The following is a 24,372-nucleotide window of genomic DNA, read 5'->3' on the forward strand; positions in this document are numbered from 1 at the left end:
ACAAAGTGGTGCTGGCTTGTCTTGGGGTATAATTGCCAAACCAACACCAATATTTTTAGCTCCCTGGAAGAAAAGATAGATTAAACCTGCCACCGAGGCACTCCCAGCTCATCCATGCAAGCAAATAGCCCACAGGATAACCCAGCAACATTCCCACAGCAAAACGGGTAACCAACAGGACAGACAGACAGCTGCAGGAATTGCTGTGCTCAGGCCTCTCCTCCCCAGGCAGCTCAAGTCTGTTGGGCCACAACAGCAGCTAATGAGTCCCTTGAAAAGCATGGAAGATACATGTATGCCATGTAAATCTGAACCGGTAATGTGAGGGTAAAAATCCTGCCTCATGCTTGCTGCGGATGGGATGCGGAAAGGCCCCACAGGGCTGTACCCACACCAGCTCACACAGGGGTCCCCTGCAAGGGCAGACAGCCCTGCGCTCAGCAGGGCTGAGTGACCACGGCCCAAGGTATCTGCTGGACAACTGGCTGTGGTGCAGCCCTGCCCGTGCCCTGAGACACTGGAGACTGCCTTCCCCGCTGGAGACTGCCTTCCCCGCCTCCCCCCGGCCCCAGCCTGGCAGCACCCGAACTTGCCAGTGGTATCAAGCAGCTGCTGCATCCCTATTCACAATTAAAGAAAAATGCATTACCAAAAGTGTCAGCCTTTGCCAAATTGCCAAAAATGAAAGTTTTTGAACAGTAAAAACCATACCTCACAAGGCTTAGATTACTGGACAGACACACAACAGTGCAAGTTCTACTGCAAAGTATTCATTTTCCAATAAACGAGAATATGATTTAACTAATAGTTTTGAAATTACAGTATCAGAAGAGTATTAGTTTTCTGGCTCATTGGTTTTTCCTTTTTCACTGTCAAAATCACTGGAAACTGGTACAAAGACTAATTCTGCTAAAGAATAAGAAAAGCTGATTAAATAATTTCTACCTCTTACAGTAAATAGATAATGAAATGACAACATCTCCATATTCATCATCCAGATTTAATCTTAGACCTAAACGTAATACAACCTCCTCGTGAAAAGTCAGCTAGCAATGAATAAAACTTTATATTGGCTGCATGAAAAACTTGTCATTTTTATCAGATTAAAGCTTTATCAACTCTACTCGTTTGTCATTAATGAAGACACGGTTCTTTGGAAAGCTGACAAATATACAAAAATGGAAAGGAAAAAACACTTGGCATTAGAACTGAACCACCTGATACACTGGCTTGAGACACATCCCACACGTGAAGCTCCTCAATTCAACAAAGGATGCATCTAGTGATAGTCAGAGGGTTCTTAAAGGTAGTTACACATTCAAAGCACTAAGATACAGTTTCTTCAGGCATTTTAAGTATTCTTTAATCTATGTGAACTTTAATAAATAAATTCTTTAATGCCCTTGCACATACACTTTCAGTTATATCTGGTTGTCTCAAGGAATGAATTGTGATCATTGTGCTACCTAAATCAGGATATAAACCAAAATATAAATTACTGCACTATTAATTTGTCCTGCTTTCCATGCATCATTATAAAACTTAAACTGAAGCTGACTATTAAGATATAAGCCTACATGTGGCACCTTCAGCACTGTAGCCTCAAGCATAGGGCTTGCATGAGGCTTCAGCAGAACCAATTATAAAGCACTGTCCATCAGCAAACATCAAACCTAACACATACATGCAATTCAGCAAAGATTTAATATTGTTCCCTCAAAAGTCTTGTGCTCTAAATAACCCAAATAGACCATTTTACTGCATAACAAGTAAAACATAATGCATTTTATGTTCCCATTCATGTGGCACAAGTTTAAGATCACTGAAGCAAAAAAATCCTAAAAACTTGCACAGAAGCTCAGCTCCGCAGACTGAAACGAATGGAAAAACACTGCAATAACACCTGCCATAAGCAATCTCTTATGAAGCTGTCCAAAACTTGTTGTGTAACAGCAGTAGGTGTTCATCTGTCTATATATATTACATATATATATATATATAAAATAAAGGTGGTATACAATCGCATCCATTACATTTGGGAAATCTTCGAGATGATCTCTTAAAATAAGCAATTGCCTTGGACTAAGTCTCTCTCTCTCACTCTCCCCCTCCCTCCCCCATCTCGCCCCCAATTTGGGATGTATACAAGGCAATTTGCAAGAACCTTTTGAAAGATGAGATGGATATTCCTGAAACAAGAGACACTAAATGCACATGCAGGAATCCAGATCAGCAGTCAGCAATTTCCCTCGCAAGTTTGCTAGTGGCTGGGACAGACAGCTCACTGTACATTGTCAAATGGCAAAATAATTACTAAAATATATAATTTACTTAGTGCCAGCTCAAGACCAATGTTTGAGTGGCCTATCTCAAAGTGCCATTTGAAGTGGAAGTGCCAATATTCATGGCAGCGCTGTGCCAAAGCTGCGCTGCAGTGGCTCAGGACCTTGATACTCAAGTGTAGAACGAAGTTCCCATTCCTGCTGCTTTCCCTTTCCCAGGGGCAGAAGAAAGTGTTATTATCACAGTGCTCACCCATTTCCTCAGTAAGGTGTTAGAAGACAGACGTTCAAAGCTACCAAAATGCCTAACATGACTTCAGTACCTGTCTACTTCACAGCCTTGGCCCTTGGTTCAGTACATCCAGTCAATGGTCTTTCCAAGGTGAAGTAACCAAGCAACCAAACCTGCTCCATGCATGACAGTCTGAGTGTGGCAAGACTGCATGAAATTACTGTTTCCCTTCAAGCAGAAGGTTTACACCAATCAACGTGAATTTTGGAGTTAATTCCCACAGATGGTCACAAGCATGAATGAATTCTGAAAAACTTTAGAAATAAAAATTTAGCAGATGTAAACTTAATAAACGTAGTTATCTAGGTGCATCTTCTAGCTGGGGAAGCACTTAATGTTGCTGACTGGCAGCACTGTGAGCGAGTGCCACAGCAAGGGTTATTACATACTCATTGCTTGCTTCCCCCACCCACCCACCCACTCTTTACATTTCTAGCCCCAAACATCTGCTAGGAAAGTAGATGGATGTTTGGTCTGAAAATACAGCCATTCCTACATTGTTATTGCCAGCAAACAAACCAAATATGATCCACAGCTTGAAAACCCTGAGAAAATTAAAAAAACCTTTTACCAAGCCTAAAGGCATGATGTACTTTGTGTTTTTGGCACTGTTTGCAACAGGAAGGAAAAGAAACTGGGTTCATCAAGTCCTCAAGGCTATTCTGAACATTATAATTGCTTATCTGCTCTATTCTACAGAAACTGCTAAAATAGCTTAAACCTAGATCTGTCTTGAGTTTGTTATTCTCTGTGTGCACACACACAGTGCTGTATCTCGCTGTTACTGAAGAAAACTGACATTTTTGCTTCTAGGCAGATAAGACTTCCTAGACTGCAAGCCACAGCAGCAGCCTCCACTTCTGTAACCAAAAATTTCAGACATAAACAGATCACAATTTTAATACCCTCCAAATGCAGCTATTAGCAGCTTTTCCTAATAAAAGTATGATAAATCCTTAAGCAATTTTGATATAGTACTCAGGCATTACACATATGAATGTTCAGTCATTAGTCAAAGATAACCCATTTAAGCACTGTAGAAAGGCACACAGTTGTGTATCAGTACTTGCCTAACAACACTCGTCTCAAAGCATCATTATAACGCAGTAGAGCGGCCTCATCTGTGTACAGCAGCATTTTCCAGAATGAAATGGAAACACTGCTGTTTGTATTTGCTGTTCACTGTACACAGGAATTGAATTGGGACCACTTAAATAGTTGTCCAGCCTTATATTCACATTAGTCAATATATTGCTTGCTACTAATTACATTTACAACTTCAGAGCAAGAGCACAGATAGGATGCTTTAACAACTTTTCCAAACCTTACCAATTTCCACCTCAAAGCACATTATTTTTTCCTGTGTCTATTTAGATACACGTGGACAATTTTCCATTTGCTCCTGTACCAACTTTCGCCATCAGTTCAAATAAGCCTTTTCTTCCCTATGGTTTCCCTTCACAATGCATGTATAGTCAGCAGTCACATCCCCTCTCAATCTCTGATTTTCCAAGCTAAACAAAACACATTCATCTCATTTCCACTTCTGTCGTCCTCTCTGCCTGTTCCAGAGCTCCCTTTGCTCGAATACTACTGACTAAAACTACATTAGGCTGGGCCGTGCAGCACTAACACCTTATCTCACTCCACAACACTCAAAATTGCATCTGCCATCACTAATGCATCACGTGAGCAAGGTGCTGTCCTCCTGTTGTTATCTTACATGCTTTGTCCTCTACCACCTCCTCGCCTACAGCTGATGGTCTCCCACATTGGAGCAGAAGCATTCACTGCTTGTCTTCTAAGCGACCTTCTTTGACATTCACACAGAGGCACCATGCACTCCAACAGGTTATACCTGCAGTGCTGCAGCCTCATTTGGGTCTTTCTGCTCTAAGTTGGGGGGTGTGGGGTGTTCTCCTTTGGTTGGTTTTGGGGTTTTTTTTGTGGTTTCTCTGTCCTTTTATTTTTTCTTACACAAAACGTTTAAATTATTGCAAATAAACACAGAGCTTCAGCATTCTTATTTATGCAGTCCACAAGAGTTTCTTACATTTAAACACCTCACCTGAAGGTGAACAAATGGAATACTATCTATTCAGGTTCTTAAAGCAATGCAGGTCCCAGAAGCGTATGAAGGAAACACCAGAGATAAACACAGTTGAGCAGCAAAGTTTATATTGTGTGCCTCTGTAGACACCTCTAGTCCTGAAATCTCTAGGGAGAAAGATGTTCCTGTGCTTTTTCAAATGATGCAGTGGGATATTTTTATCTGACTGGCTTGCACCTGAGGTGCAACAACTCTTCCAGATTACAGGTTCAATTACAGATAATAACCTGCCACTGTAACGTGACCTTCCAGGCAAGCCTGACACAACTGAATTAGTCCATTGCTCTGAAGGAAAGAGTGCAGTTTAGGTAATATGAGCAAGACTGAATTAACATGACATCCTACCAAGAGCAGTCAAGTCTCTATTGACACAGGTCTGGAAAGAGGTGGAGAGGCCAGAAGACAGAAATTAGAAACTAAAGAGAGAGAACTAATTACAAATCTTTTATTTAAATTGCATTTCCATAACTGTATTTCTGAGAGAACTTAAGAAAAGATAATTTGCATAAATAACTAATAAGATAAGTACGGACAGCTACTTTCAGAGCTGCTGAGACAAAATCAGCTATTTGCTGAGCATGTCACAGCTTCTTTCTGTTTAATGATTACAGAATATAAACATCCATAAATGTAAAAAAATAAGCTAATCAACAGCTCTGTGTGCTTTTTCCCTGAAAAGCCACACTCTTAATATCAGAATATAAAACTATAATAGTAATATTTACCAAAATATCATGAAAACACTACATAAGTTAGAATTAGTAGATACTAGAGCTGGACACATACAACCCAAACACTGAAGTGTCAGCAAATCACAAGGGGTTGGATCACAGTACCTTCCCTGCTAACAGACAGTACCCTTCCCATGTAGAGTTCACATTGGATTTTCTTTCCTAATTTCCCAGTGGTGTAAAATAAAAGTTCTAAACAAGTACAATTTCCTTATGTCTGGTAGAGAAAATATGGTCTCAGAGACAGGTAAGTCCCAGTTCGGTTGTTTGGCATTCACTTCGTCATGCAAATGCCAGAAGTTCACTGTTCAGTCCCACTTGGGTCCCTCTGAAAGAGGCAAGGAGGATGGGTGAATCATTAAGGAACGGAGGCAAGCACCCAAGCCCACTCACCCCCACCCACCCCACTACCCTTTGTCAGGACCTACAGCATGAGAAGGCTCACTGACAAAAAGCAAATCCTTAAAAAGCTCCATCAACTCTTTTATCTGCATCAGCATAGTCCCATAGGAAACCAACTTCTCCCAAGCATCAGGAGCAACATGCTAATTCCTAGGGACATTCACAAGTCTCCTTATGTCATGCTGTTGGGAACTGCCGCCTTTGTCACTGTCCAGCAGGGATGTCAGCTCCTTCCATCGACTTGGAGCAAAAGTAACTGTCACGGCAGTGTCTTGCTTAGGTTGGAGAAAAAAAATGGGAAGCCCTGAAGGGTTCTGCCAGGGAAAAATAATTAATCCTGTCTGGTCATGAAAGACAAATAAATTAAGCCATAGAAACTGTCTGGTTCCTGCTAATTATGTCTTCTACTTCAGATGATTATCAGTTTGCAGACTCATCACTCAATAGCTGTTCATGGGTTCTGGAATTTGTGTTAATGGATCATTATCCGTCCTTCGCACCATTAGCAAGATAAAGACATCACGCTGCTCAAAAAAAAACACCATCTCAAGTCACAGAGTATGGATCCGGCTTTTCTTTCACTTGGTCTGGAATAGCAAAACTGTAGCAGATATGCATCCAAAACATAGCTGCCCCAGTTACACATACATGCCAGAGAGCAGACTGCTGCCTGGAGAGAAGCACGATTAACGGGCACTAACCAAAACACTGCAAGAGTGCTCAGACTCAGCAAAGGGGGACCTGGGTGAAGACGTGGGAGACCACTCTCTCCTTCCACAGTGCCAAAGAGAGCTCAGAACGAACATAAGCCCACCAAAATCAGAGGGACCGCACGACTGTCCTGATAAATCCTAGAAGCGAATATCAGTTTCATTTGAGAAGCAGTACAGTTCTGCCTGGAGATGACAGGTTCACCAATGACAGATTTGTGAACCATCTTCCCTGCAATGCATGTCCCAAATGCAGTGCACAGATGAATTAATATGACAATGCCGCTGTCAGACTGACTTACAGAAAAGTTATTAACATTATTCTGGTGTCCCAAATAGAACTAGCAGTGCCTATGGGCAAGAAAAAGCACTACAGGGAAAAATGGTGGTGTCTCTGAACAGGCTTTCATTAAAAAGATGCACAAATTGACAGATGATTAATTCTCCCACTAACCATTAGCTTCATTGATGGTGGCATAATCACAGTGACAAAAACACAGATGCAGTCAGGTTTACAGTGAGTCACATCATAGTTCTGTAAGCTGCAAACTTCCCCAGCTTCTTGACAAATACAGTGAAAATGGAGATGTAGGCCCTCTAGGGAAAAAAAAAATTACCTTTGCTTTTGAAAAAGATGAGCATTTCTACCTTTAATTTATAGGCATTCCATTTTGCTGTTATAAGCAGTACTGTAAATCTACCCTGAAGTGACAGTTTTTAATCACTGACCTCAAAGGGAATAAGGAATACAAAATTTGGGCCTCTCAGAAACAGCATTAGAGAGTCACTCGCCCCATAGGACAGGCAGGGGTCCAGCTGCCTTGTGAGACTAGACCTGTAGGAGTCTGCTTCAGGCAGGAATGGCTCCCAAATCCTGGTGGTCCCTCACTCACTGCAGGAGCACGGGCTGACCTCAGCACTGCTCCTTACCCTATGCCAAAGGGTAAAGGTACCCTGCAAAGGGAGAGAAACCTGTGTGTAGAGTGCATGCACTCTCTAGTTAAATTTTAAGCATTCAAAATTAAATTCTGAAGTCTTTAATATCAAAATGTCTTCACAGTATTTCCCAATTTTGCTGTTGGAAGGATACTTCAAGAACTGAATGATCATAGCGTGTAATATAATGGCAAGAGACTAAGGTGTGAGGGGTTCATAGGGGACTAATGAGGAATCACTGTTAGGCATCTGTTTTGCACAAACGTCTCATCAATGCTTGGAGGTCAGGCTCTTTCTGACACTTTCAATTCCTCCTCGCTAGAAGCAGAAGGAATGCATACCTGCAGATTTCGCTGGAGTTCTAGAAATGCCTCAGGAGGCAACACTTAAATGTAAGGCAGCATCAGACCGTGCGAACACAATCAACCCATTTCACTGCAAAACACCGTCGCCATCCACACCCAGAGCAACTCTGCCCGCTGCTCTGCTCTTCTCCAGGCGCTAATGCTTTAGTTAGCGCTCGGGCTCAGTTCCCCTGAGCACCTGCCCGTCGGTGCCTCCACCCCGAGGGACGGGGAGGGGGCGCCGGGCCGCTCCACCTGCCCGCAGCCGCGGCGCGCCACCGGGACCCCGCACCGGCAGCACCGGGTACGCGGGGCGCTCCCGCAGCGCCCCCTGGCGTGCCCGCGCGGCAGCACCGGTAACCGGCCCGTGCTCCCCCAGCCGCCAGCACCGCGCTACGGGGGGCCGGCCCCGGGCACCCCACCCGCTGAGCAGCCGCCGCAGCGGGTCCCGGCCAGCCCGGCCTGCACACCCGCTCCCTGCCACCGTATGGCACAGGCACGGCCGCAGCAAGGCCGGCGCAGCACCAACCGCTAACTCACCCCAACAAGGTATACACAGAGATTTCAGTGGCCACTGACAGCAGGAAACACAAGAAGCCAAAAATATGAGAAAACCTGCAACTTACCATGAAATACACCATTGTCCGCTAGGAAGTGCCTGCAGTACTGCAGACAGCTTTTCTTATCCAGACTCCAGTAACTCATTGTAAGATGACTTTCTGCTCACCATCAAAAGCGGTGACCCTACAAAGTGAAACAGAAGATGGATAATCATGAGTTAATTTACAAGAAATGCACAACTACCGCAAGCACTATAAGGGTATTTATTTGTGCCCTTCATGCAAAATAGTTCACTAGCTTCATGCAAAGCATTACAACAAGCACAGTCCTTCACTTTCCAAATGTGCCCGTTTCCAAGGTCATGCAGGCGAAGGGTGCAGGCAGATCACTCGGACCGAGCTAGAGACGGACTGCCAGCAATGCTTACAACCAGCAAGTTTAAGACAGCTGAGGTGAGCCCACCCTACCCAGCAGTTGCTGCACCCGCGCCGGGTGCCTGTTGTTACTATCAAACCCCACAGCCCCTGCAGGCTATCACAGGGCCACGGAGAGATGATCAATTTAATCTATTTCATTAAGCTGCCCCATATTTAACAAGCTACAGACACATCAGACAGCACCACAAAACTGTAAAACCTCCCCAAGTAAAGGTTATTACAAGATGTGTATCAAAGGTAATTACTTCCTGATTTTGAGACCACAGAGCTGCATTGTGTGGACACAGAGCCCCCAAGCACTCCCCCTGCATCAGCACACCCTTGCCCTGGGCAAACATTCACCCATGGGGGCTCGAGATGAACGCTGCTGGGGACAGGCAGTTCAAGCAGCTCCTTTGAGGAGGTGCAGTTACATTACTGACGCAAAATTAGTGTCCTGCACCTGTAAGGGATCCAGGCTTTGCACAGGGAGAAGATACTCTCAGTTCAGAGCGCAAGTTCTACCAAGTACAGAAGCACAGGATAAATTGTCTATGTGCTTTACCATCTTTCCTGCCTGCCCTATGACCCCATTATACAGCTAAGCGCTGATGGGACCAAACAGCATGAGTGGGAGCAATACCCTTCCTGGCAAACACCACCAGCCGAGGACAGCCCAGAGCACAACCAGAGCCTGAACACTCCCCCCTTGATGGCTGCCTGAACCAAGCGTCTTTATCCGCAGGCACAAACAAGCCCACATTGCTGCACAAGAGGAAGACTGGGATTCATCCCTGAAGCACTGCACTCTTTTCAGAGGCAGATTGCAGAGAATTCCCCTGAGACCACAGCAGACAGCCAGCAACCCTTCCCTGCACAGGTCCGTGCTGGCCCCTGCCTTCCCTGCTCACCTGCCAGGGTTGAGGCTCCCAGCACTGGCACAGGATGAGTTTTGACTCCAATGCCAGCAGCATAAGAGACAAGCCCATCAAAGTATTCATGGCTAATTTGCCAGAGGTGCTATCACCAATAAGCACTGGAAATGGAGAGCAGTCTTTTTGGACACAGGCCCCAGAGTTCCACTGGAGCAAGCCCCCCGATAGCCAGTTTTTCTTGGATCCAGCCAATAATATTTATAAACCAGTTAAAAGGGAAATGCACAGCAAGCCAGCACAAAACAAAGACCAGCCAAGCGAGGGCAAAGCAAGTGGCTGAAGCCAATCACTGACAATGAGGTGAAAAACAACCCCCTCTCAGCCCCGGGAGCCTTTCCATCACAGCCACTGGCTGTTCCACTGCCACAATCCAGGACAATAGGAACCATCAGAACAATTATTTTTAGAGACCTAAACAGTAGAAGTTAACTCATTAATAAGCTGGTGGTTATAACTCAAGACAAGGCTGTATTTGTTAGTCATTTCATTGAACTTCCAAAGGATTTCACCCTTTTGTTTTGCAAGTTGGACCTTGCAAAAATCCATCCCACCCACAGGTCTTATTATGCACAGTTAGAGTTACAGCCAAACAAACCAGCATTTCATATTTCTTTGACATTTGTTGCTGGAAAAAAAACCAAAACTAAAACCCCATGGACTCCTTGATCTTCTGACACCCAGACACCGAATCCTTCTCCCTTTGCTGTTTTATCAAGTTCAAGATTCTTGTTTCAGCAATCCAGATACCGCATCCTCTTACAAGCTCACTTTGATCTCCCATTTTATCTCCCTCCCACCTTCACTCTGGTCAACGCAGCTGCTTTCTCACCCACACTCGGCACAAAACAATTCCAACTGTCTTTATCCAAGCAAACCACTAGCAGGATGTAAGGACACTGCCACTCAAGCCTCCTCATAAAACTACTGTCAGGGGGGCTTAGTGACAAATCCCCCCCCCCCCCCCCCCCCCAATGAAATATCACTGCACACTGGAAATGCCCAGACTGCAGCTCTGTGAGGAACACAGGTGTATTTTGCTTATGTGATTTCAAAACAAAGAGGGAAAGATATAACCTTAAATCATAGCCAACAGGACTCATATTATCCCTAAGGACGAGTTTAGCTACAATCATTCCCTGGGACCCAGCCACTGTATGCAGCTGTAAGGGAACAGAAGAACCTGGAGAACTTTCACTCCTTCCCCACGCAGCAGTGTGATGAATGCTGTCTCCTGCAGTGGTGAATGTAAAGCAGCCGACCATGTAGAGCCCAGAAATACCTGTTGTTTCTGGTCCACCTGGAAACAACCCCAGTCCTACCTCTGTTGTGGTCCCCTGCAATGGCTGGGCAGACCTCTGCTCCCCTGCCACTTCTGTCAGTCACCAGGCACCCCTCAGCTCATCCACCTCACAAACCAAGGGAAAAAGCAGGCTGTTCCTAGAGGACTAGCAAGCTGAAGGAGCTCAGAGAAGGTTCAACAGCACTGGCACTGTAAAGGGGTAGCAGTACCCTGCAACCTGGAGGCAAGGTAGAGGGGAGCCAGCTTCTCCCTCTCCCACCAGCGAGCTGTTGGGTCAGACGAGCTCTCACGGACACCCCTGCCAGGGGTGCTCCAGTCTGGAAGGTGGCAAGAAGTGGCTAACACGGGGCTGAAGCGTAACTTGGTGAAAAAGTGTAGCGATGTTTATGCTTACTTGCACTGTCGATTAGTACAAGCATTAGAGACCAATAGGCAAACACTAATTGATACCTGTGATATTTCTGTTGCAGGTTTGAGAGGAGGCTGTTGTTGCAGATGTGGGATTTGCCTCTTCGCTGTTGCTTCCGTGGGGAGGAGAGATGGTCTGAATGATCCACTGCAGGCGTGAGCCAAAAACGCCTGTTCCTGTTCTGCTCTATCTTAAAACTATCACAGCCTCCATTACAGTATGTGTTTTGGGTATGGCCCACATATTGTTTACACTAAAGGCATATTTTACTAAAATTTGGAATGCTAAGCAGCAATACCCGCTACCTCTGCCAGACTTCATCTTCTACATTTCCTGGACTTTTGCCCTTGCCAGCCATAAGCTTTCATTATAGCTTGCCATAACTAGGGCCACTCTTCTAGCATTAATTAATAAGGCACAAGCTGTTAGTTACTTTTAAAGAGTAGGAATAATTCTGTCATCATAGTCCAGCCTACTGCCAGGCGTTTTGCTTTAGGCTATACAAATAGAAGTAGCACCATGTTTTAATTAAAAAACCCACATCAAATACTCATCACTAAGAATTTACACCAAATAAAGAGAGATGATCTCTCCTGCTTTGCTCCCACACAGAACTTGTATCATGGGGGAGATGTATGGGGAAAATGTTGCTATCTATATACATAAGCAGTGCCTCCGAAAGAAACCCTTGACCCCCTCCCTCCCCTTTCATGGCTCATGCCGGTACAATACTCCTTTGTTCTTGTACAAAGGGTTCTCCCACACCACGGTGGCCCCTTAGAACAAAGGTTCTCCCTGGCACAGTCAGGAATGAAGGCAGAATCCCAAAGTGGCTGCATCAGCTGACACAAACATCCTGTAAGAAAACCTTCCTACGAAACAGCAGCAGTTATTTGGATGGCCCTGAAAGTTATTTGCTTTCTCTATTACAGAGCTCTGGGAGAGACCAGCCAAGATCATGTCTTACTGTATTGTACAAAAAAAAAGCAAACAAAAAGCCAGCCAGCCACACACTTTGGGCCAAATACCATCATTTCAAATGAACATGCACTCAGGAACTTCACCGTACACAAAACTTGCACCATTTCAACAAGAGTAATATAGTAGAAAACTAACATCCTGATGACGTCAGACCAGAACGTCATACAGGCCATATGAGTAAAAAGTCCCAATAAGCACATAATTAGGTTTAAATAGGAAACGACTATACCACCAAAACTATTTTGGCAAAAAGCTACTGAAAACCTGAACAGATGCAAATCTGAGTTCAAAACTAGTTTGTGTAGTTACTTAATAATGCAACCAATTCAGAAAGGGAGCTGAAAACACTCCTAGCTTTTCTGCTCTGCAGGTTTCTCAGTGTAGGGGTATCACTTTTTCACAACAAGCAAAATTCCTTGCAGGTTCAACCATGAGCCTGGCACATTCATTCCAAGAGGCAAAGCAATCGGTGCTTCACTGCCTGAGCTGGGAGATGTTACTCCAGTGTGACAGGAATCCATCTACTTTGTATCTGGATAAAGTGTATTATTAACATACAAGTTGAGTCCATTAAGTAGTCTGCAGAAACACAGGAACTTGAAGGAACTGTATCTTCTATTTTAGCTGATTAATTTCCATTATACATGTCAGCCACTTTTAGTACTTCGAGTACTTGTTCCATAAGAGATGTACTTTCAAAAAGAAGGGCTATGATTAGTTCTACTGAAGAGTACTTTACGAAAGAGATATTAAGGGAAGTTAAACTGATCTTGCTCAAAGAAGCTTGATACAAAAAATAAGTTAAACTTATGTATTCGTGTGTGTATATGCATGCATATACATGTATCTGTATACATATAGATGGATGAGATGAGCAATTATGATCTTTATTTTGTTATCAAGATAGCGGTTAAACTCACAAGGAAAGTGTCGTTATATGCACACTTTATGAAATTGTTTCATTATAAGTTGTAGAGATGAACGTGTAAGATACTTCTGGATTTAGCAGAGGACACATATGTCCCGCGTAGGTTGTGATAGATGCTTCCTATTACAAGAGGTGTAACACCAAGAACGTAACACCTGACACCACCACCACCCCCTTCCCCGGTCTCACTGCATTCTGCAGCTTTCCCCTCCCCGCACAGAAAAAACCCATGCTTTAGCAAGCGGTGTCCAGGGAATCACAAGCCGTTGTACCAGCAGCTGGAGGGCAAGCAGCACTTTAAGCGAAACATTCTCAGCTCAGGCTGACTGTTATGGTTAGCACTAAACTATTTTAGAAAGTAGCACCATAATCTAAACATTTATCTGCAATATTTAACCAGGACACTGTGCAGGTCCCTAATGTGAAGAGGGTATTAAGCACACATCCATTTAGCACCAGACAGGAACTCCTTTTGAGTCCTATACACAGCTCTCTTGAGAGCCTCAGACAGATAATTGGTAGTTAAGTGAGCAGTATACAGTGTGGAGAGACTGCTAATCTCACCTTTTCTCAGCTGCCCCCTCCCCTTCTGGTTTCTGAAGCACTTCAACAGATAACAGTATTAAGTCAATCAGATACTATGAATCGTTCCTAATAACAGGACAGTTACTGCAGTTCACCAGCCCTTCCCTCTGACAAAACCACAGTTCCAGCTTCAGAGTTCACTGTTCAATATAAACCCAGTGAACATATTTTGAAGGTATGATTTATTAAAAAATTATTCCTTTCCTTAGCACAAGACTATGTATGGTAAGAACAAGTATTTTGCAAAAAGTTCTACCAAAGTTTGGGTTTTGTTTTTTTTTTTTAAAAAAAGCCAAAACCACTATCTGTCTGGCAATTATGTTTTCAACAGAAAAGAAAGTGCAGGAAAAAACTGAATATTCAGAGGGCTCCAGATTTTGGAAGATTGCACCTTTTGAGATACCTGTTAATAATAATTTTTACAGTGAAAAATAGTTCAGAGATACTGGATGTTACAATTGACATGTAATAAAGGGGAAAAAAACTGGTTAAAAACAAGAGCAATACAGAGTCAAGCAAAGGACACACTAAGTGTTAGATTAGAAATAATACTGTATTAGATCCAGATACGGCCAGAGAGCACTCTTATGAGCATTAGACACATTTGTATGGGAGGGTGGAAAGACCATCTGGCTGGCACTAAGTAACAGGAATACACTGTCCAGAAACACTGGTCTTTAATCTGGCAGCCGTGACTATGGTGGGGGCACCCAGAATCTCTTGACGACTGCCATCACGTGCATCCAGTTAGCTTCCAGTTATCGCAAACAGCGGGAAAAAACCCACACCAGATCACAGTACAAATACTACTTTGACCTTTCCTTGGAGAATACTGAGGTAGTATTCAAAAGCTAAGCAACTTAGCTTCACAACAAATCTACATACAGTATTAGAGGAGAGGGTTAAGTTAACTGCGTTATCTTAAGTCTAAGAGTAAGCACATTATTTGCACACCTCAGGAACAGAAAGAGGACTGCCCAGATGGGATTACCGGTCTTTCTGTACAACCTCTTAGTTCAATAAAGAAAATGTTCCAGATCAGGCTCTACATCATTTCTAAAGATGTCATCAGCACTCAGCAGCTTGGCAAACACATTGCAGTGGAAAACAGAGTAAGAGATACTTATCCCAGAACCCACTCGCAACAGCCCAAAGGCTGAGCGCTTTATTTTACTAATATTATGAAATAACAGAAACTGAAGGGGGAGTGAAGTCGTTTTCAATTCTGTTTATACCACAACATGCAACCAGGAAAATTTATGTTCTCACCAACTTTATTTCCCTGGAGCATGTTAAAATATGCTGCAGGATTTCTCCAAGGTTAGTTTATCAGTAAGTAGCCATCAACAGGAACTTCTTTCCAGGCTTTATAAATGAGAAAAATAGCTGCTGTTTTCAGCCTGTGTTTTTACTTTCTGCAGAAAGTATCAACAAACCTTCTGGTGGAAAAACCTTCAAGCTTTCAGAGACCAGATGCTGCACAATGTGGGCTGTATTTTTTTTAAAACAGTATCCACAAAACAAAGTAGCTATTGGATGAAAAGCTTAGCCATAGTTAGACCTGAAAACAAAATCTGAAGAGATTATAAAATCCTAGTATGAAAATATTTCATGGGGCATCCACCCATCTGCAGTCTTGGACTTCGTATTTCACTAAGCCACTAACAGTCACCCAAATACTGCTAAGCATTTAAGCTGGTCTGAATTCATGCAGATTTAGATTTAACTGTCATACAAACCCAGACCCTAAGGGTTCCATCATCTGTGCAAATCACATCAATAAGCATCAAATATCGACACTCACTCAAAATAACCTGCATAAATGTTGCTAACATTACATGTATAGGAGCCATGCAGAATAGGCAAGACACATTAGCTGCATCAGACGAAAGATCCATACTGCTGATACAAAAAGACATTTTCATCCTTAAATTGATGTTGCTCTCATAACTTAAGAAAGTTTCGCCTACCTATGGTGTAAACTGTTTCATAAATGTAGGGATACTTTCCAGAAGTTAAAAGCACCTTGAATAAACAAAATGCTTAAAAAAAATACCCACAACAGAACACTCCCTTTTCAACAGCAAGTATATCACCAGCATGAAAAAAGATTATCAATAATACTTGGTAATAGAAAGGAAAAACATCCAGTATCTGATCCTTTTCTTATTTCTCTAGGAACTGGTCTGGCAAATCAAATACGAGATTTTTGTCGGGTATATTTTTCTGCCAGATCAGTTCCCTAATCTAATGTGCCATGAGGCCACAAGAACAGCTGTGCTGGCACAATGCCGGCAGTAAAGGTACTAGAGTGTGCGAGCCAGCACAGTAGCAAAGAAAAATTTCCTGTGGATTTCACTGGGAGCAACTGGAAACTCTTAGAAGTCAGAGTTGTCTATTCAAAGGGAAAAGGGCACAAGAGAGTTTGGATTTGGGATACAGATGTTGCACTTGCATGCATTGCAGATGAAGTTTCCTGAAAATGTGAAATTGGCGTTTTTTTCTTAACCTGTTTTTTTGGCTATTCCCTCATTACAGCATTAAACACTAATCTGTCATACATCATTCACCACATGAAGACAGACCCTGATGTCAGTTTGCTTGTTTAAGTGTTTGAAAAAGCTGCTTTTAAACCTGTGTTCATTTTACAGCAACTAATCATCTACCTCAGCAAGCCAGAAATAGCACTATCCCCAGTGACACTGCTGCTGCCACATCAGGCCACAGCTCTCTTCACTGTCCCCTATGCTAGTTCAGTCTCTTGTCCCCATACCAAGGCTCGGCTGGGAACAGTCAGGAAACTGCACTCGGCTTCACTTGGCCAGCACCAAGGCATAAAGAGCAGGCAGGGACGGCTCACATCTCCCTCCTAAAGGCACCAGGGACAGGTGAGGTTCAGCCCAACCCTAACCACACCTAACTTGGATCACACTAGAGGACCGGTACCCACAGCTTGCTCCATGAACTACCCTTCCACTTCCCAGGAGAGGAGCAGGTAGGCTTCAGTGCACAGCACTGTACATGGTGTCTGGCCAAGTTACCCAGCCCCTGTTCCTCCCCTGGTTAGCCCACCCAGTGCAGGCAGGAGGCCAGTCAAGCTGTGTTAGCCTCTATAGTGGACAACTTTCTTATCTGTCCTACCCACAGCTAACTACAGCAAACCTTAATGTTCCTGGGCCTTCTAATTCTGATGGAGCTTTTGTTTCAAGTCATTTCTCTGCTCTTTCTGGGAAGTCATGAAAAGCATGTGTCAGCACAACTTGCTGAGAAAGGCATTAAAAAGGATTTGAACTGACTCCCCATGGCAACAGACCCTGAAAGGGAATTAGCATTTGCTCCCCATTCCTCAAGAAGCCTAAATGGAATTTGTTTTTCTCCTATTTAAGGAATTATTTCCAGAAGAGCAGCATGCTGCTGCCTCTACCGCTCAGCAGATGCAGTTTCAGCACACCCTGTGTTCAGCACAACAGCCATCCCACCAGACACAGAACTAATAAATATGAGCAAGTGTACATTAATGTTTTTCTTACACAACTTTCCAGTACTCCGCACACCCTTCTGGTGCTTTTGCCAGCTCTCTGTACATCAATTCACTAATCCAAATAATTTTTTGGTTTTGCTGCCAGAGGTTTTCAATCTCTGTATGTCAAATGTGAGCGTCTTTCTATGCTGGAGATTTTAATCTACCGAGAGAGAACACACTTTACCACATTGGCAATGATTGGGTTTTTTTATTGTATCATCAACAACACTTCTTCAGATTCTATTATGCTCTGAGATTTTTTAATGTTTTCTCGTATTTCTTCTGTAAACAACACCACCCACTTCAAAGTAGGCAGAGGAACACACAGCAAGCACAGAACTGTCAGCTCCAAGAACCATCAATCCCAACATGAACAGTCCCAAAGTCAGGGGAAACGATTAACCTCAGAGGCAGTTCACAAACTCCCAGAGATTCCTAGCTCATGCCTCAATCTCCAGGTAAAAACTGGAACAAGGCCAGGGGGAGGAGGGGAATAGCCAACTTCACCTCCCATGCTGGAGATGATAAATTTCCACAGACAAAGAATTACACTACTGCATGGGGTCAAGAAAATAAACTCCCATTCACAGCACTCAGTCCAATGGCGCTGATGCTGACTAGGCTGAACTATTGAGAGTGTTGGCAAAGGGAGACCACTGGTCTCCCAAAAACACGTGCAGCACTGCTTTTAGCTGAAGCTCTGGTTAACACTGCTTTGCCATGGTGCCTGGACTGTGAAACATCAAAGACGAAGGAAGGGAGGAGATGTTCTCACAGAAATTCAACAGAGCGAGAAATTCACTGAACAGCTGCTAATAACACATCTTTAAGACTTTCTGAAAATACCTGGCACAGACTTTAAGACCTTTTCCCAACAGCAAAACAATGCTTTAAAGACATGATGTCATGATAATGAACACAAAGTGCAAGCTTACCTTGTTCCTACTTACCATGATTTTAGAAAACAGTAATTCTCTTTCTAGACATTAAAATAAACATTTCTCTTCAGTAGGTCATTCCATGGCTTTAAGAAGGACCTTCTTTACCTTGATAGATCAACAGAAACATACTCTGTAAAAGGCAGACAGTACGCAGCACACCAGATCATGCCTGAGAGTATCTGTCTCTCACTAGGAATAAATACTTGATAATTTGGACAAGTCATTTTCAGACATACTGTTAATATATGAGACCCTATTCCTTGAAATGGCAGCACTGCCTGTTTAAATAGCTGAAGCAGCTATTGCTGAACTCGTAGCTATTGCTATAACCTACAAAACCCTGGATGTTGCGCTGCTGTAGCATAGAATAATTCAAACCATGTAGTAAAATACAAAATTAAAAATAAGATGCTTGGAAAGGACTCTGGCCAACACAGCCAGCCATGTACACAGATGATCTGCATCTTGTACATTTGGCTACTTACCAACTGACACACAGTCCCCCAAAGAACAAACATTACATACCACAGAACCCTTCGCGTTTGTCATCAATTGATATAATTGGTAATTCTTCCATCTTGTTCTTGGGGGGACACTACCAACCAATGTGCCAATCACCCACGGCTGGAACTAAGACTAAGCAAAGAATATGGGAAACCCATTGACAGGAGGCTCAGTAATGCCCAATTTAGACCTATGCAATTACAATCGACACATCCTGTACTCCATCCCAGTGACATGCTTGGTCATGCTCCGTGTGCATGGGGACCTGAACTTTAAGTCAGTTCCAATAACTCAAGCCTGTAATGGAGCATGGACTGCTTTACACAACAGCTTGTCTCTACTTGAAATTTCTTGCAAGCAACCTTGAATTATTTCAGACTGAAGAGACTCACACAGACATCTCTTGCCAAGAATGATACACTGCTCTAATGCACACAGCCAAACGTCCATGGAGCGGTTTTGCACTGCTCACCGGTGGACCCGAGCCTCCGCAGGGGTATGCTGCATCCCCAGCATCAGGTCCCTGGCTTTTTCTAGCACTGCAACAGGCATCTGCTTCCAAACTGCTGTCAGCAGCTCTGCCCATCTCTCCCTTGCACTCTTCTGCACTCCCACTGCCCTTGTGGGAACCTTAGTAAGTGCCTACCTGCAGGTGCAGATATTTCCTCACATTCTGGATCTGCCAACCTGCCTTTCCATCTCTCAAATGCCTGCTCCACATCACCCTCAGCTACCCAGGTACAACTAGATAGTCCTTCTACCCCTTCCTGGGGTGCGTGAGAAGCGTGGGCAGCAGGTCAAGGGAGGTGATCCTCCCCCTCTACTCTGCCCTGGTGAGGCCATGCCTGGAGTTTCTGGGCTCCCCAGTTCAAGAGAGACAAGGAGCTACTGCAGAAGGTCCATTGAAGGCTACAAAGATGATGAAGGGGCTGGAACATCTCCTTTATGGAGGAAAGGCTGAGGGAGCTGGGCCCGTTTAGCCTGGAGAAGGCTGAGAGGGGATCTCACCAACGCATGCAAATGACTTGAAAACGAGTGTCAAGAGGACAGGGCCAGGCTCTTTTCTGCAGTGCCCAGTGACAGGACAAAGGGCAACGGGCACAAACTGCAGCACAGGAAGCTCCATCCGAATATGAGGAAAAACTTTTTCATTTTGAGGGTGACACAGCACTAGAAAAGGCCGCCCAGGAGGGTTCTGGAATCTCCTCTGAAGACATTCAAAACCCGATGCAAACCTGTGCAACCTGCTCTAGGAGAGCCTGCTTTAGCAGAGAGTTGGGCTAGATGGATCTCCAGAGGTGCTTTCCAACCCTGACCATTCTATGATTCTGTAATGCCAGATAATCAGCAAAAGGCTCTGTAAGTCAGGAAAGCAGAGGGCAAGCTCAGATCTCTGGAGTAATGACAATGCCCTCCATGTCCATGGAGATTGGAAGAAGAAAGCCACCTTTGTTACAGAAAACAACTCCAGTTTCCTAAAGTAAACAAGAAAGAAAAAAACCCACCAAAACAAAACAAACCCAAACAAAAGAGAGTACACACACCTCCCTCCTGACCATTAGATCAGCCTGCAGGAACATTGGCCGACCTCCAGTGGAAGCACCTTTTGATTATGAACTTAGAAACAAAGACAGATTTATTCCTAACACAGTCCAGGCTCAGTGGTTCAAACCAACTAATCTCTGGGTCGTTGTTCAGCCCTGCTCCATCACCCAAGGGTACCACACTTTGCTGGTTAGTGGCTTTAACACCCTTCCAGTACAACAGCCACAACGATTGCTTAGAACATGCTGTGCATCCTGCTATGCCAAGGGGAAAATGTTGTAATAATAGTGTTTCTAAAGCACCTTCATTTCAACACATTCAAGTAAATCTGAAGTATTAGTAAAATAGGTTTCTGTAAGACCCTACAAGGCAATTATGCATGTCAGCCTTACCTCCTCTGAAGACACAGGCAGAAAAAAAACTGTCCTGTTGAAAGTAACACAGGAGGTCTCTAGCAGACCTGGAAACAGACCTCTGCTTTCCGAATTTGAAGTGCTTTTGTTATTTTTTTAACATTCAGACCTTTTTAAGCTTATTAAAGAACCCAAAGGAAACAAAACACAACACACACCCCTGCGAAACAAACCAAAAAAGTCCACCATCACCACACCACCCTGTGTACCCATAGCCCTGGCTTTGCCATCTAGGTTATCAATTTAAATTCAATTGGATCTTGGGTGACACCTTAAAAAAAGAAAAACCTTATTCAGATTTCATTAAAGGAAAACCATTGTATTTACAAAAAGATCACTGTGTAAAGCCAACAGAAATACACAGCTTCAGTGTTAAAGCCTTTCCCAGAAATAAAAGGCAGCTAAATATTGAATAGGAGACTAATTTTCGTTGTATCTTGATGCTCATAAAACTGTTTTACTGCCACAGGCGTTTCTTGACAGTGTTTTCATTACAAATCAAGTCATGCAAAACTGGGATCTTTTAATAGCAGGTGGCCTCTCCTTTGATTTTATGGAGTGAAAATTTTATTCTCCTTTACAAATACTGGCAATTTTGATCAAAGTCATCATGGGACACCCGCCTCAAAGGGTGAAAGGACAGGAGCATTAAATCAATTCCCTAGGCAACCTCCCAAGCTGAGCCAGTATTGTTAAAATAATGAGTTGTGCACCACTTGATCCAAAACCACCAGCTGATCCCCATTTTTATAGACAATAGGTAGCATAAAACCAGAAAGCGTCTGCCACCACTCAGATCATTTGTCCACAAATCATGTATCTTGAACTGATAAAACTTAACGTGTTTTCTGGAACAGCCTACTAGCATTTTTAAACCTAGAAAAAGTATCCTTCAGAGTTTAAAAAAAAAAAAAAAAGTAGTGTTCTCAAACTTATTACAGAGAACTAACCTTTAAAAAAACAGGAAGGTTTTTAACAGTGTACATGCATTCTTGTCTCACCTCCCCCCAAAAGTCCACATTTTCTTGCTATACACCGTGTTATCTTTAACTTAGGTGTCTCGTTGAACAGTTGAATCCTGTCTTTTCAGTAATGTTACGTGCAATTATTCTTTCATATTTCAGAACAACAGACACCTAACGTTTTCCCTTGCTGCCTCCAAGTTTCATAACATGTGGGTCAGAATTCCCAAGGACAAGTAAATCAGGAGAGTCCACTGAAAACAGGCAAACATTGTGCTTTATAACTCAGGAGTTAAAGCACACTTTAAACAAAGAGCCTATGACTAGTTCATCAGATAAGGCTTATATCTTTCTCCCTGGAATCTAATAACACTTCTAAAAACACTTTCCAGTCAGCTAGAGTTGAAGTTCCCAGAATTATACAGTTGCTTAATTACAACAAAACGGGCACGGAGTATAATTCCCAGCTCATTGTATTATTTTTTTTTTTTTTAATGAATTATGGAGTAGATGATCAGCCCTCAAACAAGGTGTTTTTAGGAACGACTCAGTCCACTCGGGTTCTCACCTCGCACCTATTCCAGCACCTTCCAGGGTCAGGGCCAAACATGCTCAGTCAGCGCTTCACCCTGCGGGCAGGCTCTCATGGTGGCACCCGGCTCCTCACGGGGGGTCAGGATCTTGTTCAGCCTCATTTAACCGGGTCTGGCCCACGCTTAAGGCAGGCCAAACGGCTGCACTTCTCTCTGGTTTCAGCTGGTTACCCAGCAGTGCTGCGCCTGGACTGGCACAACCTTACAGCAGAACCTCCCACGCCACATGGCAACAGTCCGGTTTACCCCCGAGAGGGGGCAAAGCGCCCAAAGGCGACTGGAAGTTTGTCCAGCATGATTCATTATTTAACCAACAAGGACAGACCGTGCCAGGGGAAGGAACGGCCGCGGTTTCTTTATAAAGCGAGTGTAGCAGCATGCCCTGAGATGCCGAGTGTCTCACCGACCAAAGAAACATTTTATCCGGGGGCGGGAAGGAAAAAAATAAAAGTTACACTTTGTAAACCCTCAACTTGCGGCTGCAGACCCCGGGAAACCCCAGCGTTAACTCCCACAACGAAAGCCCAGCGGAGGCTCCCAGAGGGCCGGGGACAGCCCCGTTCCACCGCCCAGCCTCGGCCCCGCCTGAGGGGAGCCCCCCCCGGCCTGAGGGGAGCCGCACCGCGAGGGCCGCCTGTGGCGTGGCGCGGCCCGTCCCGTCCGTGGCCCGCACTCACTTACTTACTTACTTACTCACTCCGAAGCACCGGGTTCGGCTCGGTCCCGCCGCCGCAACCTGCTCTCCCGTTCAAACGCACGGCGCTGCCGCCCGCCCCGCCCCGCCCCGGCCCGCCCTCCGGCGGGGAGCGCAGGGGAAACCTGGAGCAGCGGCGCGGCCGGAGCGGAGCGCGCTCCCCCGCCTGCGGAGCGGCGGCGGCGGCTGAAGCCGACGATCCAGCCCCGGTGTTGCTGCGGCCCTGCGCCCGCTCCCATTCAACCTGCTCCATTGTGTGTCCGCTCCGAGCCGGCGGGGCGCCGCCGAGGGGCCCTGTCCCTAACCGTCCCGGTAGACCCCTCCCCACGGCGGGACTCTCAGAGCTGCCCGAGCCGGGGCCGCGGGCCGCGCCCCAGCGGGAGCTGAGAGAGCGAGGCGGCCCCTCGGGCTCACCCACCTCGGTCCCGTCGGCGGCGGGTACCAAGGAGACGCGCGGCACCGGCCCGTCGCCTCAGGGCGCCCCGAGCCGGCGGGAACCGCCGCACCTGCCGCGGGGCGGGGCGGCAGCGCCTCCCTCACGGCCCCGCGGGCGGGCGGAGCAGGCCGGCGCGCCCCGCGGGAGGAGAACCATCGGGTTTGACATTTTTTTTTTTTTTTTTCCCCTTTACAAATTAACGATGCACTCCAAGGGCTGTTCTCCTGCCTCGGCCGGCGGCAGGGAAGCGGTAGCCGGTACTTACACAGCGCTGGTTTCCCCAACGGACAGCGTGGCGATGGCCGCCGGCGGTCCTGGCGTGAGGGAGCGCGCCCCTCTCCTAGAGGAGGGGAAGTCTAAAACTCGGCTCTCGAAACGATAACTTCTTACCCGATGGTCCCGTGGGTGGCCGAGGGTGCTGCGGCCGACTGAGAAGCGAGCGGGTACTGCCGCGAGCAGGGCGGTAACCCGAGGAGGGTGGCCGCTGCCTCCCCCGGGTCCGGGCCGCGGGCAGGGGACGCCCCCGCCGCCCCCCGCGCAGGGCCGGCCCGCTCAGCCAGCCTGCGGGGCAGGGGCGCCAACGGCGCCGCGCCCGCCGCCCTCGGGTGGGCTCCGGGGGGCTGGTCAATGTTTATGACAACCATTTGCCTTACGTGCCGCACCGGCAATAAAACGCCTGTGCCATGCTGGAGATAGCTCCCTTAGCGAGCCATCAGGAGGCCTCTGCTTTCACTCCCTGTCATCTTTTGAAGATGTTGTACCGCTCACATATTCAGAGTTGCAGCGGTAAAGGCACGAGAGTTAAGCAGTTTAATTCCTGACCTTATTCCCAGTCACGA

General features: G+C 45.3%; 1 protein-coding gene across 3 annotated transcripts in view; it reads right to left on the minus strand.

The window, feature by feature from the left end:
* The window catches only part of PLCH1 (phospholipase C eta 1), an 85,500-nt gene extending 62,354 nt beyond the window's left edge, over positions 1–23,146 (minus strand). Inside the window, exons 1-2 of one of the 3 annotated variants that reach the window (XM_056358864.1) lie at positions 23,093–23,146; positions 8,434–8,551 (exon numbers count right to left, since the gene is read on the minus strand). In XM_056358864.1, the coding sequence (XP_056214839.1) occupies positions 8,434–8,512 (79 nt within the window). In that variant the 5' untranslated portion in view covers positions 8,513–8,551; positions 23,093–23,146. Of the gene's footprint in view, positions 1–8,433; positions 8,552–11,469; positions 11,511–23,092 lie in introns of those variants that run through there. The other 2 variants (XM_056358863.1, XM_056358867.1) reach the window with 2 other exon arrangements.
* Positions 23,147–24,372: the final 1,226 nt, after the last annotated feature.

This window comes from Falco biarmicus, chromosome 13 (genome assembly GCF_023638135.1).
Source record: "Falco biarmicus isolate bFalBia1 chromosome 13, bFalBia1.pri, whole genome shotgun sequence".
NCBI classification, from domain to species: domain Eukaryota; kingdom Metazoa; phylum Chordata; class Aves; order Falconiformes; family Falconidae; genus Falco; species Falco biarmicus.